The 16,782-nt window shown below is 37.1% G+C and overlaps 1 protein-coding gene and 1 long non-coding RNA gene across 4 annotated transcripts in view; one reads left to right on the forward strand and one right to left on the reverse strand.

The window, feature by feature from the left end:
• The window catches only part of COL19A1 (collagen type XIX alpha 1 chain), a 345,729-nt gene that overhangs the window by 1,699 nt on the left and 327,248 nt on the right, over positions 1–16,782 (forward strand). The window contains exons 2-4 of the mRNA XM_043510441.1: positions 1,485–1,614; positions 7,937–8,011; positions 8,568–8,667. Of these exons, the coding sequence (XP_043366376.1) occupies positions 1,521–1,614; positions 7,937–8,011; positions 8,568–8,667 (269 nt within the window). The 5' untranslated portion in view covers positions 1,485–1,520. The remainder of the gene's footprint in view (positions 1–1,484; positions 1,615–7,936; positions 8,012–8,567; positions 8,668–16,782) is intronic.
• On the reverse strand, positions 437–11,342 carry LOC122459267. Of its 3 annotated transcripts, XR_006279824.1 has the most exons (4): positions 10,784–11,342; positions 10,503–10,697; positions 8,280–8,394; positions 7,505–8,098 (listed from the first exon to the last, which is right to left on the reverse strand). It is a non-coding gene; the product is annotated as an uncharacterized LOC122459267 (long non-coding RNA). The 3 variants fall into 3 exon arrangements; XR_006279826.1 differs by lacking the exons at positions 7,505–8,098; positions 8,280–8,394 and adding an exon at positions 437–787 and having other exon boundaries at positions 10,784–11,335; XR_006279825.1 differs by lacking the exon at positions 8,280–8,394 and having other exon boundaries at positions 7,606–8,098; positions 10,784–11,332.

The following is a 16,782-nucleotide window of genomic DNA, read 5'->3' on the forward strand; positions in this document are numbered from 1 at the left end:
ACCGTGTGGGGCCCTGGCCCGTCCCCGGGAGCGAGTGCTCTGGCTTGCCCCCGCTCTAGCAGCTTGGACGGGCTCATGTGCAGAGCAGCAGAGGAATTAAGGATCTGCACATTTCCCCCTTCTGCTGCCCAGTTATCTCAGTGCCTGTCAACTGGTCTCTGCGTGTATTTTACCGTCTGCAAAACAAATCAAAATTAATCAGAGCAACTAAATTTCCAAGGCGGGCTGTGTTACGGTCTTGACCGTCATAAACTCCAGTCAGTTCTTGCTACTAAGCTCTGGCATGTTGATTGTATAAGTGATTGATCGTCTTCTGAAGTAATAAACTAGCGATGAATCAACATACAGAGATACAGTAGGCACGGTTTCAGAGTAGCAGCCGTGTTAGTCTGTATTCGCAAAAAGAAAAGGAGGACTTGTGGCACCTTAGAGACTAACAAATTTATTAGAGCATAAGCTTTCGTGAGCTACGGCACGGTGAGGGAGATAGCGGCACTAGCCATTGGTAACAGTGTTGTTTAATTTGTAAGAGCTTTTCAGGATTTCAGTGCCATAGGCTTTCAGCTCTAGTGCATTGAAGTCTTCTTGTAAAGCAGGTGCAGGAACTTACACCATGATGTTCTTTTGACATATATTCACTTTGTGTTACTGTCTGCACTGCACTGACTGACAGAATAATCATGAAGATGAAAACTGCAGCACAAAAATAATCATAAATTTCCGCAGCAGACATACCAGCTGTATTTTTCTTCAGTTCATCTTCATATTACAGGACATCACGCTTTCTCTAAGAAAAATATGAATAATAATTTATTGTTGCATTTCACCGAGCTTTGTTAAATTCATGCTTTCCTGCTAGTTGTAATTGGTTTAGAAGAAGCCCACTGTTGTGTTCAGAAGACAAAGATATTTTGTTGGACAAGTTTCATTCTTTTTAAATAAGATTTAAACTGCAAACTAAGGTCAGGCTTCCCTAGACACTTGCATATTTTGCAAAGAAGAAAAATGTCTCATATGACCATTTTGTTTTTAAATAAAAGACGGGGGGAAAAAGCACTGATAAGTTTTCCTCGGTTACTCTGATGACTGCTTCAGCAGTCATTCTGCAGCACTGTGCCACCAAACAGTTAAACTAAAATATCTAAGACTAAAAAGCTAGGAGGGGGAAAAAAAGAAACTAGTCATTCTAATGAATGATAATTTAATGGCTTTTTAAATAATATCCGAGTTAGTATTACTGTAAATGAATTGCTCATGAAACTAAAAAAGTACCAAGAAATACATTTATCACCCAATTCTAAATTCAGATTAGTCTGAAAACTTTTTCAGAGCTTCCTTAACACAGATAAATGATACACATTGTGTAAAACCAATGACTTTCTCTTTTCTTTACAAATAAATTCTTCCTTGTGGTTTTTTTGTGGGGGACTGGGAAAGGGAGAATAAGAAGATATTGTTCCCATTGTGAGTATTTTTTGTTTCAGATCTGTGGTCATTTTTTCACATGTGTCCAAGGGGAGATGAAGCACATTGGATTCTGCATAATTTTGCTTTGGATAGCAATTCTCTTCCTCCTTCCTGTTTCAATTTATATGGCAGCCACGGACAAGACAGGTACCTCTCTCTTTTTTTTTTTTTTTTTGAAACGGTCAAAAGGCTGAGGACAAGTCTCAATATTGACACAGCTCAACAAATAAATAATGCTGCATAGAAAGTAAATGGACCACGTAAGTATATGAAGTTATGGAAGCTCACTCAGTTTTAACATGTCTCTTTGAAGAAGTCCATATCTGATGTATCTAAAGGCAGTGTTTTTGTTTCCTTTAGATAAAGAGGAATATATATTTTAGAAGCAGTTTAGCCACTTGCTATTTTGCAATGTAGTCCCCTGATATTTTCTGTTTTTAGTATCCCATATCCAAAAAGAGTCCAGTCCTGGGCTTGAAAAATCTAGAACTCTGTTTAAACAAAATCGTATTATTGATTCTGTGTTTTAATCTGAGGAAAGCATTTATTAAGAGCCCCGAAGGCATGCCAAGCACCACAGAAAGGTAGAATAAGGCAGTTCCTTGCCCCTAAATAAACAGAGGAGAGGGAAAAGAGAGATAATACAATATTCTAGCAAAATGGTGACAGTAAAGTTTGGTGCATTACTTCTATGATTCACCCCTCCTTTCTTGGCTCCCTCTTGCCATCTATCTCTTATCTAGCTCTCTTGTCTCAAACAACATGCTTCTCCCCATCTCTTGTCCCATTTCTTCTTCTGTAGTCTGTCACTATAACTCATCATCTCTGAGAAATAAATCACTTGTATGCTTGTAAATGGGATCATCTGATATGATATTGCATCAAATAATGACTTGGAAGTTTCCTGGGGTTGGCCCACATCTCAATTCCCTTCAGCGTGCCTACCATCGCTAACAAAAAAAGGTTTTTTTATTTGTTTTTTTTTTTAAAGAAAGATAAACAATTAGGAACTGATTTTCAGAGATGCCTACCCGCTAGAAAACCAGATGAAGGCAATAGCAGTTGTGTGCTCAGCGCTTCTGAAAATCAGGCCCGAGGTGTTTAAGATTAGTGCCTTGCACAATGGGACTCCAATCCTAATTAAGGCCTTTAAGTGCTACTGGAGTACAAATAATAAATAGTAGAGATAATTGTGATTGGGCAATGTACAAGTAGTACATTGTGGAGAATCTGAGTTTGGGTTCTAAACTCTCTTTTGAACTTTTAGAACAGCAAAAGCTAAGAGCTTTGTATGTATATTATTATCAAACCCTGGGAGGTGGGAGGGTAAACCTCCTCTAATAACCCTTCAGTAATCCCCTCTTGCCATTTGAAGGAGTGTAGTTTGTGGGAACATCCAGCTACCTCATTTGGAGGGTTGAGGAAGGAATATTTTAAAAGGGCTGCAGAAGACGCTCAAATGATCAACATGAACATATGTACAATTTAAATTAAATACATTTGAAAACAAAATGGAGTGCAACTCCCTCTTGTCAGGTAAAAGGCTTTTCAGTTAAATGTAAGCCAGCCACAGAAGACTGTTTTAAGCCATGAGGGATGGCTGGGACACATGAAAGGAGAGAAACTCTAAACTCTTTATGCTTTTTCTTCTTTCATTTAATCCAAGTGACTCCCTTTTTCTCTCCTCAGTCAGTTCATCCTGGATGGGGCTCTTGCTTTTGCTTCTTCCTCTCAAGATTCTTGCATGGCAGCCCTTGCAGTGACACTTCTTTATGGCTATCCTGTTTCACCATTTGTACTTGTGCCATTTGACCCTACCCACCTCGCTACTCAAGCTATGCTGTACCAATAGAGTTTGCTTCTGTACAAGTCCCATACTATTTTGCCTCAGGACCCTGAGAACCCCTTTAGTATAGTCTAATTGTGCTATTGTTTTTTGGTGGAAGGCTTTGAAATGGAGGGAGAGTTCCCACTTAAGTTTAATTATAAAAAAATACAGGAAATCAGTCATGCAAAAGAAAGAGTAAAGCTACATGTGTGAATTAATAGGGTAAGGGGAGAAATTTGTTTTCCATTTAATATTCTGAATATGTCTTGGAAATGATTTCATTTCATTAGTTAATATTATTGTAATTAAAGAAATGGCAGTGCTGAAAAGAGGAAATGGTAGAGTGTGACAAATTACTCTGGGCCTGCTTCAGGCAGTGTTCCTTAGGCCCTGTTGAGTGTGCTGACATCTGTTTGATTCACAGCAATGATCCCTTTCAGTTTTTGTTTGTGCAGAACTTCTGGTGTACTCACCATTTACTGGAGGAAAGGGATTACTTCTAAAAATATAATAAATCTAAGGGAGAGGATAGGGTTACCACACTGAAGTTCATGAAGTTCTCCACAGCCATGTGTTAAACCTAAATATACCAAGGAAGAGTTTTCTCCTAATTCTTTTATTTTGTTTATATGGTTGATTTAACTAGTTTTTGATTATTGGGAGCATGTGTTTTCACAATATGGAACTGAGTCAACTCTAGAAAGTTCTAATGTGATCATTTCTAAGTTCTGCTTGAATGCTAATAGTTCTGTCTCATTCTGATTGTCTTGTCCAATTTTTTGCTATGAGTACCCTTTTTGTAACATGGGCTGCTAAGCTTTGTTGTCTGACCTGTGATAAATATGGCATATGAAAGGTTCTGGGCTGCCAACAATACTGGAGAAGACCAGCTGGATTTCCACTGCCTTTGACATGAAGTATGTTACGGAAAAATGTTGACTCTAAATTTTGACTCAAACACCACTAATAATTTCAGGGGCACACTCCAATGCAATTTTTAAATCTGATACGAAAAATGCCTCATTATAGAACACAATATATTAATATTAGATAAAAAGATGTTAATACTATAGTGAGTTGATTCATACATTAGGCATTCTGAATGTATAAATTGCCAGACTTGAACTCTTAGGCTGTGTTAACACTAGGAGAGCTAGGGGTGTATTCCCCAGCTTGCGTACACATTAGCATGAGTATAAATAATAGCGTAGTCACAGTAGCGTGAGCAATGGTAGAGATGGCATGATTTCTCCATGATGAGTACAAACCCACCTGAAACTGGTGGGTACATACTCATCACAGCTAAGCTATGCCACTGCTGGTGTTGTCATGGCTGTGCTACTGTTTGTACTCCATGCTAACTCTCATTAAGCTACAGCTAGTACATGTATGCAAGTTGGGGAATCACACCCATAGCTTGAAGTGTAGATGCAGCCTTATAAATTACTGGGAGTTGAAGTTTGTACTGTATGTCATTAGAAAGTTAATTAATCTTAGACTTGCATTAAAGCTTCAGGTTTTATCTGTGATTCACATGTGAGAATATATATATGTAGTATATAGACTTTTTTTGTAGAGTTGAAAGAGTTTTATTGATTTACAAGTCTAAACTCAATTAGTAGAACTCATGAATTTCTATAATTTAAGTTTTGTACCCATTCTGTGGATGGATAGCCTTATGAATTGTACGTACATTACATTTTCAGTGTTCTTTTCAGGTAGCTTTGCCATTACCATTTACTTTTAATGGAAATCATGGAGTTAAAACTAGACACAAAGCAATGCTCTGCTCGGCTACTTTTACTCTGGTGTAATGTAATTGAGTAGTGAATCAGGCCATAGTTTTTATGTCCTTGCTGAATGTAAAGAATTCTCGTGGTTTCCTGATTGTTGTCTTTATGTAGTCTAATTTAGTTTTCTAATCTGTCTAGTTTGACCCATGACAAAAGTGGTGTATACAAATGCTAGGATTGTCAGCAATAGTTAAAAATCATGCTGGACCTTTCTTCCTTACTATAAACAGATATTGTATCAGTCTATAAAATTGAAGGCTGTCAGCTCCTTGTATGAAAAAGAATATGTAGGGGAAGCTGTTGCTCTTAACAGTCTAATCTCTTGGCTCAGCTGTCTAGGAAAATATACTATTGAGGTGATGGGGTCATTTTTAGCACAAACTAGAAGAAGAATTGCACTATTTCTTTCAGTTTTTGTGGGTATACAGAATACAACCAGCAAAGTAGCATTCATGTGGTCTTAGTATGCTGTGCTTCCTGCCATGACTGTTATGCCTTTGATAAAAATACATCCCCGGTGCATTACATGGTCTTAGGCATCTCAGGAACAACTTCAGTCAGCAGGATAGCAGAGAAATTAAGGCTCGAATCTTCATTTGGACTTAGTGGAGAGGGGCCAGAGCGAGCCAGGTGCAACTCCCTGATCCTCTGCCCTAGTGTAAATTAAAGCTGCTGGACAGTAGTTATGCTGGTGTCAATTCAGAGTAACTCCTTTCACTGCCACAGAGTTGTTATAGATGTATGTTGGTGTAAATGAGAGCAGAATCAGGCCTGTACATTTTCTAACAGTTCTTATCCCTGAACTGACAATCTAATGCTAACATGACTCTATGCTCTAGAGTGTATATTTCCGCCAGAGTATTAGAAGTACAATAAGTACATGGTAACAGAGAACTCACTACGCAATAAATACAACTGAGAATGAACTTGTATTGCCAACTAGGAGTTTGATGAAAGATTACATATAAACTACTGAGATGGCAACACAAAGACTCTTACAATTCTGCATATTGTCCTGGGAAAAACTGCCTCTAATGTGATTTATTCTTCTTGTTCTTTTGTAGGAACAGTAGAAATAAATATAGTATCTATGTCTTCTTACATATCTATTAATTGATGTATTTGAAACAAATCTACCCATAAATTATCTTGCTTTCTAATTGTGAGCTGCAGTTTAGACAAATGAAACAGGGTTTTTGACAGAATCTGATGCATATTACTGCCTTCACCCAATCTATGTTTAAACATTACTGAAATGAAGAGGACATTGGTTTCATTAATCATTTTGTGAGGTAATATTTTTTTTATCTAAATTATATCTTCCAGCTATAAATTTACTAGTTACTTCAAATTAGACACTTAAGCTAATTGTAAAGATGTGATACTATTATACATTGAGTTGAATTCAAAGATTTTTGGGGAAGAATGTATTTTCTGTATTATTACAGAGTCAGTGTTATATTGCAGGCATTTTACAATTGCAAGTATAACCATTTTCCGGGTCAACTTTCAGTCTCCAACATATTTGGAAATGCTTTAAATATAGACTATTTCTAGATTAGTGCTAGTTAATTTCTCCTCTCTTTTCACTGAATGGATAGGTTGGAAAGCCCCTGGTCCTCCATTGCTGAAACTTCAGGCTTATTTTGGCAATCTTTTCTGGGCACTTCAACTCAAGATAGGATTGCATGCCAACAGAGTATCTGGACAAAATCTTGCTTCCCTTCCCTCTAGTAGTCCCAATAGACTTCAGTGAGACTATTTTCATGAGTTTGGTAAAAAGATACAGCCCTGTTTTAACATGCACAAAATTGACCTTAGTCTTTATCCACTTCTTGAAAAAGTGTGTATGTGTGTGTCTTTACTGAAGCATAAAACTGCTGCAACATGATAAATGTTGGGTTAAAATTCATGGATATTAGATTTTAAGGTTTTGGAAATGTAGGAGTCCATATATAGGCCCTCATAATTAAATACTACTTATTAGAGACAAGCTAGTAAGAAGGGTTATTACTTAAAAGTTTTAAATATACTTCCTCAAATTGTTAAACTAATTTACCCTATTTTATTATGATTTCAGCTGTTAAATGTAACCGCTCTGTTAGACTTAGCCTCTGCATGTGTACTATATTACAAATATTAGAATACTGTGCTTGTTTGTTTCTAGTAAACACATCAATGCATAGTTAAAACAATCCCTAATGCAAAGCTGCTTAATTCGTAACAGTCTTTTAAAGAGACAAGCAATGAGATATTGTTTATATAATATGACAATATCTTGTTAATCCACATTTTGAGATTATTTTCTACGCTGCAAATAATATTTAACTGTTGCTAGGGTAATTCATCATATACTTATAACTTTTATTGTTGTATCTTCATAATAGCATCTGCTGTAAAATCTTTTTTTCAAAGTTTACTGTACACATAACCTCCCCTCACCCCTGCCAAGCATATGGTATCCTGTTTTATGGTATTCTTGACTGGGAAAAAAAATTGTAAGAATGTCATATTATTTCCCATAGTGGTTGAATAGTTTAATATGTGCTTGCTTTAATCACAAATAATTGAATTAAAACATGATTACATCTTATCTGTTTATAATTATAGTATTAAGAGAATATTTTGTACAGTAAAATGTAATTACTGTTTTAATATGGTAGTTTGGTTTATTTCATAATCCTAAATATAAAGAAACAAGAAGGAATATTAGTAGTAATCTAATTACATTGAAAATTGAACTCTGTTCATGTTGCCTTGCAATTCACTGGCATGACAATAATTTTGTCTGATTTATTTTTTATTTGCTAATGTTTGATCAGAGCTGTTATACTGTATTCTTTTGTAGTTAAAGTGTGTCCTATAATGAGACCAGATGGACATCAGCGTAGACATATCTACAAAGAAAATCTTGATGTTTCAGGTAAGTGATTTCTTTAACACACAAGATAGAGCATCTAAAATTTATAAACCTTGTGTGAAATCCTGGCCCCACTGAAGCTGGCTTTAACTGTAAAGAGACAATAAAGCATTTTAAATTAAAGCTGTCTTTAATATTAGAAAAATTGTTTTTATTAAAATTAGAATAAATTTCTGTAATTTTCTGGCTTAAGTTCTATTCATATAAATTGTTTTTTTTAATTCTTGCTTGTAAAATTAGTCTGGATTTAACATTCACTGCTCAGACTTACTGTAGATCTGCAGCATAGTTATTCTCATTAGTTCAGATGGTAAAAGAAAACAGCCAATGCATTCCTCAGAGGTTGAAAAGTCAAGAGCTGAGGGATTTCACACTCACATCCCTTCCTATGAGAAAATGCAAACTGGAAATTTCTGTGACTTAAAGCACTGGGATTTGAAATAGCCTGTCAGTCTATAGACTAGAAAAGCACCAAGCATACTAAAAATCAATACTTTCCCCAGGATTTAAAATTGCATTCAACAAAGAGTAGACTAAATTAATATATCACATTTCACAGGTTTTGATCTAGCAGAAAGCTTTTCTCTGAGACAGGCATCTTGTGGAGGTGAAAAAACCTGTTTTAAAGTGGGAAGCACACCTCTTATCAGAGACACTCGGTAAGTAAAATAATACTTTATCCCTAAATATCTTTAACAGAATCCAAGCTAAATACTAGGTACTGACTAATATACTAAGCTGCGTATTCAGATAATGCCACAGAAAGATGTATATTAGGACTGTCAATTAGTCGCAGTTAACTCACGCAATTAACTAAAACAAAATTAATTGTGATTTAATAAAATTAATTGTGATTAATCACAGTTTTAATCGCATTGTTAAACAATAAAATACCAATTGAAATGTATTAAATATTTTTGGATTTTTTTTCAATGTTTTTAAATATATTGATTCCAATTACGACACAGAATACAAAGTGTACACTGCTCACTTTATATTATTTTTATTACACTGTAATTTTATTGCACTGTAAAAATGATAGAAGAAATAGTATTTTTCAATTCAACTCGTACAAATACTGTAGTGTAATCTCTTTATCATGAAAGTGCAACTTACAAATGCAGATTTTTTTTTGGTTATATAACTGCGCTCAAAAACCAAACAATGCAAAACTTTAGAGCCTACAAGTCCACTCGGTCCTACTTCTCGTTCAGCCAGTTGCTAAGACAAACAAGTTTTGTTTATATTTACGGGAGGTAATGCTGCCCACTTCTTATTTACAGTGGCACCAGAAAGTGAGAAAAAGCATTTGCATAGGACTTTTGTAGCCGTCATGGTAAGGTATTTATGTGCCAGATATGCTAAACATTCGTATGCCCTTTCATGCTTCAGCCACCATTCCAGAGGACATGCTTCCATGCTGATGACGCTGGTTTAAAAAAAAATGCATTAATTAAATTTGTGACTGAACTCCTTCGGGGAGAACTGTATGTCTCCGGCTCTATTTTACCTGCATTCTGCCATATATTTCATGTTCTAGTAGTCTTGGATGATGACTCAGCACATGTTGTTCATTTTAAGAAAACTTTCACTGCAGATTTGACAGAACACAAAGAAGGTATCAATGTGAGATTTCTAGAGATAGCTACAGCACTTAACCCAAGGTTTAAGAATCTGAAGTGCCTTCCAAAATCTGAGAAGGATGAGGTGTGGAGCATGCTTTCAGAAGTCTTAAAAGAGCAACACTCAGATGTGGAAACTACAGAACCTGAACCACCAAAAAAAGAAAATTAACCTGAGTCAGATGCCACCAGCAAAAGATGATGAAAATGAACATGTATCGGTCCACATTGCTTTGCGTTATCGAGCAGAACCGTCATCAGCATAGACGCATGTCCTCTGAAACATGAAGGGACATGAACGTGAAGGGACATCTGAATCTTTAGCATCTGACATGTAAATATCTTGCGAAGCAGCTACAATAGTGCTATGAGAACGCATGTTCTCATTTTCTGGTGACATTGTGAACAAGAAGCGGGCAGCATTATCTCCTATAAAATGTAAACAAACTTATTTGTCTGAGCGATTGGCTGAACAGAAATAGGACTGAGTGGACTTGTAGACTCTTAAGTTTGACATGGTTTTATTTTTGAATGCAGGGGTTTTTTTGTACATAATTCTACATGATAACTTTCATGATAAAGAGATTGCACTACAGTACTTATATTAGGTGAATTGAAAAATACTATTTCTTTTTTTACAGTGCAAATATTTGTAATAAAAAATAAAGTGAGCACTGTACACTTTGTATTCTGTGTTACAATTGAAATCAATATATTTGAAAATGTAGAAAACACCCAACAATATTTAAATAAATGGTTATCGTTTAACTGTGTGATTAATCGCTTGACAGCCCTTATATATATGTTAGTCTTTAGGTGTTTTCATTTGTAACAATCTTTCCACCCAGAAACCATAGTTATTAAAGTTTTACCTCATCTTGATTGCAGAGACCAAACAGATGAAAAATGAATTAAATGTATGCTATTCCTTTGTATGCCATAGTGCTGATATTGAAGTTGTTTCTCTTTTTCTAATGAGGAAGTTTTCATTATTACCACCCTGATCCAGTGCCCACTGAAGTTAATGGGAGTCTTTCCACTGATTTCCCTGGATGTTGGGTCTGGCTCTGTATGGATTAAAATTAGTCTGAGTTGCAAATAAAATACTGATTCTGTAGTCTTTCCTCAGATAAAATTCTCCTTGAATTCATACCTGTTTCTTTCCTCATTTTTTCTTAGAGTTTGTCCTCCTTCCTTCTGCTTTTTTTTTAATGTTCTTTTTGGACTCATCTTGGTCTGACTCTTTCTTCACACTTCTCTTTTTTTCTTTTCTATGTATACTTTCCAGGGGTGGAGTTAATTTGTATGTGAGTTTCTTATCTACCTCCAGCTGTTCGCAGTTTCTTCTTCTACTGGCTTCATTTCCTGTTTCTTGTACTCTATTCTTACCACAGTACATGCTTCAAAGAGTGAATAATGGATTTTTCACTTTACTGGCAATTCCAAACAATAACAAACCCTTTCATTTCTGGTTGAACAGAACACAACATTTTTTGGCAAATAAAAAAGTTGAAAATATTTGGAGTAGAGTTGAAAAGAAAAGCTTCATTTTGACCTAACCTGAAATTTTTCATTTAGATTTTAGGCACTCTTACAAAAAGGACTAGATTGATAAAATGGCGGGTGGGAGGAGAGAAGCAGATATATAACTTTTAGCCAAGTGAATACGATACTTTTTCAGGGGTGTAGGAGACCCAGGTTCAATTCACCCTCTGCCTGATGAGGAGAAACGAATTGAATTTGGCTCTATCACATTGTAGGAGAGTGTCCTAACCATTGGCCTATGTATATTCTGGTTTCTTTCTCCTATTGAAGCTGTTGCACTGTGAATAATTAGTTAAATAATATCTGGAACAGGGACATGAACTTGGATCTCCTACATCCTAGGTGAATTGTCATTCTTGCTCTCTGTGGCTTGATTATGACTATTTATTGTCATTCACAGTGGCAATTCATAGTCATTCATAAAAAGGATGAATAGTCATTAGGCCAGAGAGAGGAGAGAGAATGAGAATGAGTCTGTAGCTTCCTCCCTTCTTCCGTCGCCCCTCCACCTCCTGGCATTTTGCTTTTATAAAAATGCCCAAAATTAAAATAAGTTTCAGATCAGGTTCAAACAAAACATTTTTGTTTCAATATTATTGAAAAAACTCAGAATTTTTTTTGTTCTGTCTTAATTATTCAGCTAAGTTGACACAAATTTATGAACAATTTCAGGTTGGCAGAAACCACATTTTTTGGCAAATAAACTATTTGCCAAAAAAAGTCATCCAGCTCATTTTATATACTAATTATTCTAAACATCAGAATAATAATATCCTTTTTCGCTGTGGAACTATCCTATAGAATTCTATAGCAGAGATATGATGATCACATTCTATAAAGTGATTTTAAATAAACCTGCAGGAAGTGTATCACGTTCTGTTCAGTTCTATAGGACCTTTCCATAAGGTTGGTGATAGTGTTTGTAGATTTCAGCGGAAGTTCTTCTCCCACTCCCAAGGTGCCTGACCAGTGTTTTCCATACCGTTTCTGTCCCCAGCTGCCCTTTACAGCTTCCTTACACTTGCTCTGCTACACTGAGTGAAGGAACAGCCAGAACTGGAAGCAGTGAAATTAAGGGAAACAGGATGATAGCTATGGATTGATGCTCAGCAGGTCCTAGTACTTGTAGGGCAAAGTTGCCTAAAGAATCTGTCAGAGTTATTTTTCTTGCTTGCCTCCTTTCAGTTTGCTGGTCAGGGAACAGCTCATTTCAGCCTCTGGGACAAAGATGGGGAAGCCCAGCTGTGGTGTGTTTTTTTTTGTTTTTTGTTTTTTGTTTTTCTTCTCCCCTCTCCTCTGCCTTCAACCCTGTTTTAGGCCATGGATAATGAACTCAAGTGAAGGGTGAGCCCAGACATGAAAGAGGATGGCTATGCAGGCCTGTACTGCTTTTAGCTTTACATATTTAAAAAGAAAAGTAGGCTTTTCTGTCCAATCCCTCTGTGCATTGTATCCAGCTACAATAGATGTGCAATTTAGGCGGATATGACTGCTGGAATTATTAGCAGTGAAATACTTAAGAATGTTGACATTTTAATATAATTAGGCTGGAGAGTTATTCTCCTATTGATATTAATAGGGACAGGTCAAGACTTTCAGAGAATTTGTTTTTCATCCTGTCTATCTGCATGGTGAGGAAGGATCATAGATTCACGTTCAGAAATATATCTCCGTAATCAGAAAAAAACTTGAAACTCTTTTAAAATGAAAATTTAAACTTTGCAGAATTTCAGACTGATGTGGGAGAATATCAGGTGGGCTCCTCCTGGTATGCAGGCTGGGACTTTGAAGTCTATGGTTTAATGTAAATTATGATTTCTCAGGGGAATCAACTTTTCTGTTGATTATTACCTTCATTTTGTAGAAAAATGCAAAACGTAACACAATTTACTTTTTGTACTTTTTGTTAAATGTATAATATTTCTCAGGTTTTCTGCTAAAACAGTTTGTTTGAAGCCTTTCAATACTTTCAAATATTTTTTCTAAACAATTGAGCTGCTTTTTAAAAAGAGAAATTTCATAAATTAATTTGAAAGGATGACTGACAGTAAGGAGAGTAAAGTCACTGTAATTTGATATGATGGGATTATATAGGAAGCTGGTCAGAAACTCAGATACCTGCCACCAGAAATACTTTCTCAGTTGCCCAACCACAGTGTCTGTAATACATTCTTTTTCATTAAATCACCTTCTTTTACATTAAGAAAAGGAGTACTTGTGGCACCTTAGAGACTAACGAAAGCTTATGCTCAAATAAATTTGTTAGTCGCTAAGGTGCCACAAGTACTCCTTTTCTTTTTGCGAATACAGATTAACACGGCTGCTACTCTGAAACCTTCTTTTACATTGTGGCAGATTATGTAGTTCCAAACATCTCAGTTTAATCAGATGCAACACGACTTACATGTTCATCGCATCTGATAGGATATGTAAATAGATCTGATATGCTGTGAGTAGCAGAACACTGGTACCCATACTACAGGAAACTAGAAGGTATCTGATTAAGCTGACTAGCAAATGTCAAGATCTCCACTTACTTTTGACTCATTCAGCTACAGTGTGGCTATGCTATGCTTTCCACTGTTCTTGCGTGATGCCATTTGGGTTTTTTCAATTGCTCTGGAATAATGCCACAGCTATTTATATGTTTGTAAATAAGTTGCTGTCGGGGTTTTCTGCTCCACAGTAGGGCACCTCCTTGTGGCTTATCTGGGAATTAGCTGTCAATGAGTCTGACCCCCGCTTCTTCGGTTGCTTACTGCATGGTCGGTCTGTCTGTCTCTGGACTCAAGTTACTCCCTTTTTGCGACGTGGCTCTTCAGCCAGGACACTGTAGTCCTCCCCTTCCAGGTAACAAAGACCCAATGGCCATACAGTCCATTTAAACTCTCAGCAGTCTTCCAATCCACTTCCCAATCTGTGCCACTTTCCCAGTGGTTGGCGGGGTAACCCAAGCCTGCCCACTACTCTGGGTTCCAGCCCAGGGATCCTATGCTCAGCAACTATGGTCTGCTCAACCTTGTTGCTGTGCCCCTGGGTTCTTTCCTACCTTTTTCTTCCCTATCTTCTTGCCCACCTCTGGGTTACCAGTGAAGTTTCCTTCCCTCCTCCCCCTTTTGGCTCTTTGCCAGAGTCTGTAGTCCAAGACAGGATCCCAGGAACTTTTCTCACCCTAGCACTCTTTCTTATACCTAACCAGGTCCCCTCTTCTCTAGGGAGTGACTGTAGAGCTCCTCCCTGCTGCCTCTCTTACCACCAACTTCCTCTTTATAGGCCTATACCAGCTCCTCCCACAGCTCATTATACTGAGTTTAGGGTATTTCCTGTATCCGTATCTCTTATGTTCAAGACATTTTAAAGGGTAAAGATTGTCACCAGTGACAGGAGGCTACTGTGCACAGCTTGTCTTTTATACTGCATAGAAAGAATAACAATTTGATTATATTTATGCAAGTCTTTTGTTAATGGTTACTAGGAGTAGATGGTGAAGTTTTAAATTAAAATACTAGAAGTCAAATGCTGCAGTCCTTAACGGATATTATGTTCATAGTTATTCCTGAGTAAGACGTTTGGGATTTGCCCTCTAGACACTAAACAAAATGCACAGTATGTGACAATCTTATTGTAGAGTCATAATAATCTTATAAAATATATTGTTTCATTCTGTTTTAATAAATACAAATAATGGAGAGGTATTTCAATAGATATGGTTTAATGAGTTTGTAAAGGAAGTGAACAAGCTAGTTACTTTGCTAGTGTGAGAGGAGCTGAAATACAGCGTGTGAAGGTAAATCTCCAGACACAGGAAAAAGTTGTCACCACGTCTTTGTTACTTTTTGCCTCAAAGTCTGCAGAGTAGTATTGGCTATTCAGGAGTTTCAGAAGCACGGTTGGAAAGCTGAGAGTAAGCATATAAATGGCCACAATTACAATGTGTCCCTTGAGAGGGCATTTGGATGTTTCACAATTTAACACTCTTAAGTATAGGAAATACTGCAGGATCTCAGATACCATAGTGTGGTAAATGGATTAACATTTACTACATCAAATCGATCAGTGAACCTGAAATTGTATCCTAGGTATTAGGTTCATTGTCAGCTTTCCTGTGGTCTAGGAGCATATTCCTTGCTTCAGCTGCAAATTCGGAATCACTGTCTCTGATACTCCCTTTGTAGGGAAGATTTATTGAGGTGGTAGTAGCAAGGAAATTTTTTGAATTTGATAACCTTAGATTTCCTCACTCTCTTTCTGTCTGCCTTTAGATAAGGGTATGTATTAATTGCTTTGGCTGATGATCTCCAAGCACTGGACAAAAGCCAGGTGACCAAGCTAACTCTTTTAGATCTGTCTATGGTTTGCCATGAGGGGTTTATTGACTGTACTGCAGTCCCTAGTTGTCCTAAGGTGGACAGTGTCAGACTGGGGTTTTCGGGTTTTTTTCTTTCTGAAGATACGTTGGTTGTCCAAAACCATTCTCTGTTCCTCTTCCTTTGGGATCCCTTATCAGGGGAGCTGCTGGGGTATTTTGTTACCATTCCCCTGTAATGTATATGCAAAGCCATTGGGGAAAGCAGTGATATTATTGGCAGCAACTCAGCCCAAGTATGCTGTCTGTTTTTCGTTTTCCTCAAACTTGAATGATGCTCTGTCTCTCTGCTTTTTCATTGTCTGGCTTAGATTGGGATTTACATTAGAGTGGCATAAAACTCTAGACAAGAAAGGAATGATTCTAGTGGGTTGTTGAAAGGCTCTGGAAGGTACATGAGACTGGTCATACTGGGTCAGACCAAAGGTCCATCTAGCCCAGTATCCGGTTTCCAACACTGACCAATGCCAGGTGCCCCAGATGGAATGAACAGATCATGTAATCATTGACAGGTTTCAGAGTAGCAGCCGTGTTAGTCTGTATTCGCAAAAAGAAAAGGAGTACTTGTGGCACCTTAGAGACTAACAAATTTATTAGAGCATAAGCTTTCGTGAGCTACAGCTCACTTCATCGGATGCATTTGGTGGAAAAAAACAGAGGAGAGATTTATATACACACACACAGAGAACATGAAACAATGGGTTTATCATACACACTGTAAGGAGAGTGATCACTTAAGATAAGCCATCACCAGCAGCAGGGGGAGGAAAGGAGGAAAACCTTTCATGGTCACAAGCAAGGTAGGCTAATTCCAGCAGTTAACAAGAATATCAGAGGAACAGTGGGGGGGTGGGGTGGGGGGTAGAAATACCATGGGGAAATAGTTTTACTTTGTGTAATGACTCATCAATTCCCAGTCTCTATTCAAGCCTAAGTTAATTGTATCCAGTTTGCAAATTAATTCTAATTCAGCAGTCTCTCGTTGGAGTCTGTTTTTGAAGCTTTTTTGTTGAAGTATAGCCACTCTTAGGTCTGTGATTGAGTGACCAGAGAGATTGAAGTGTTCTCCAACTTGTTTTTGAATGTTATAATTCTTGACGTCTGATTTGTGTCCACTCATTCTTTTACGTAGAGACTGTCCAGTTTGGCCAATGTACATGGCAGAGGGGCATTGCTGGCACATGATGGCATATATCACATTGGTAGATGCGCAGGTGAACGAGCCTCTGATAGTGTGGCTG

This window comes from Dermochelys coriacea, chromosome 3 (assembly GCF_009764565.3).
Source record: "Dermochelys coriacea isolate rDerCor1 chromosome 3, rDerCor1.pri.v4, whole genome shotgun sequence".
NCBI lineage: Eukaryota > Metazoa > Chordata > Testudines > Dermochelyidae > Dermochelys > Dermochelys coriacea.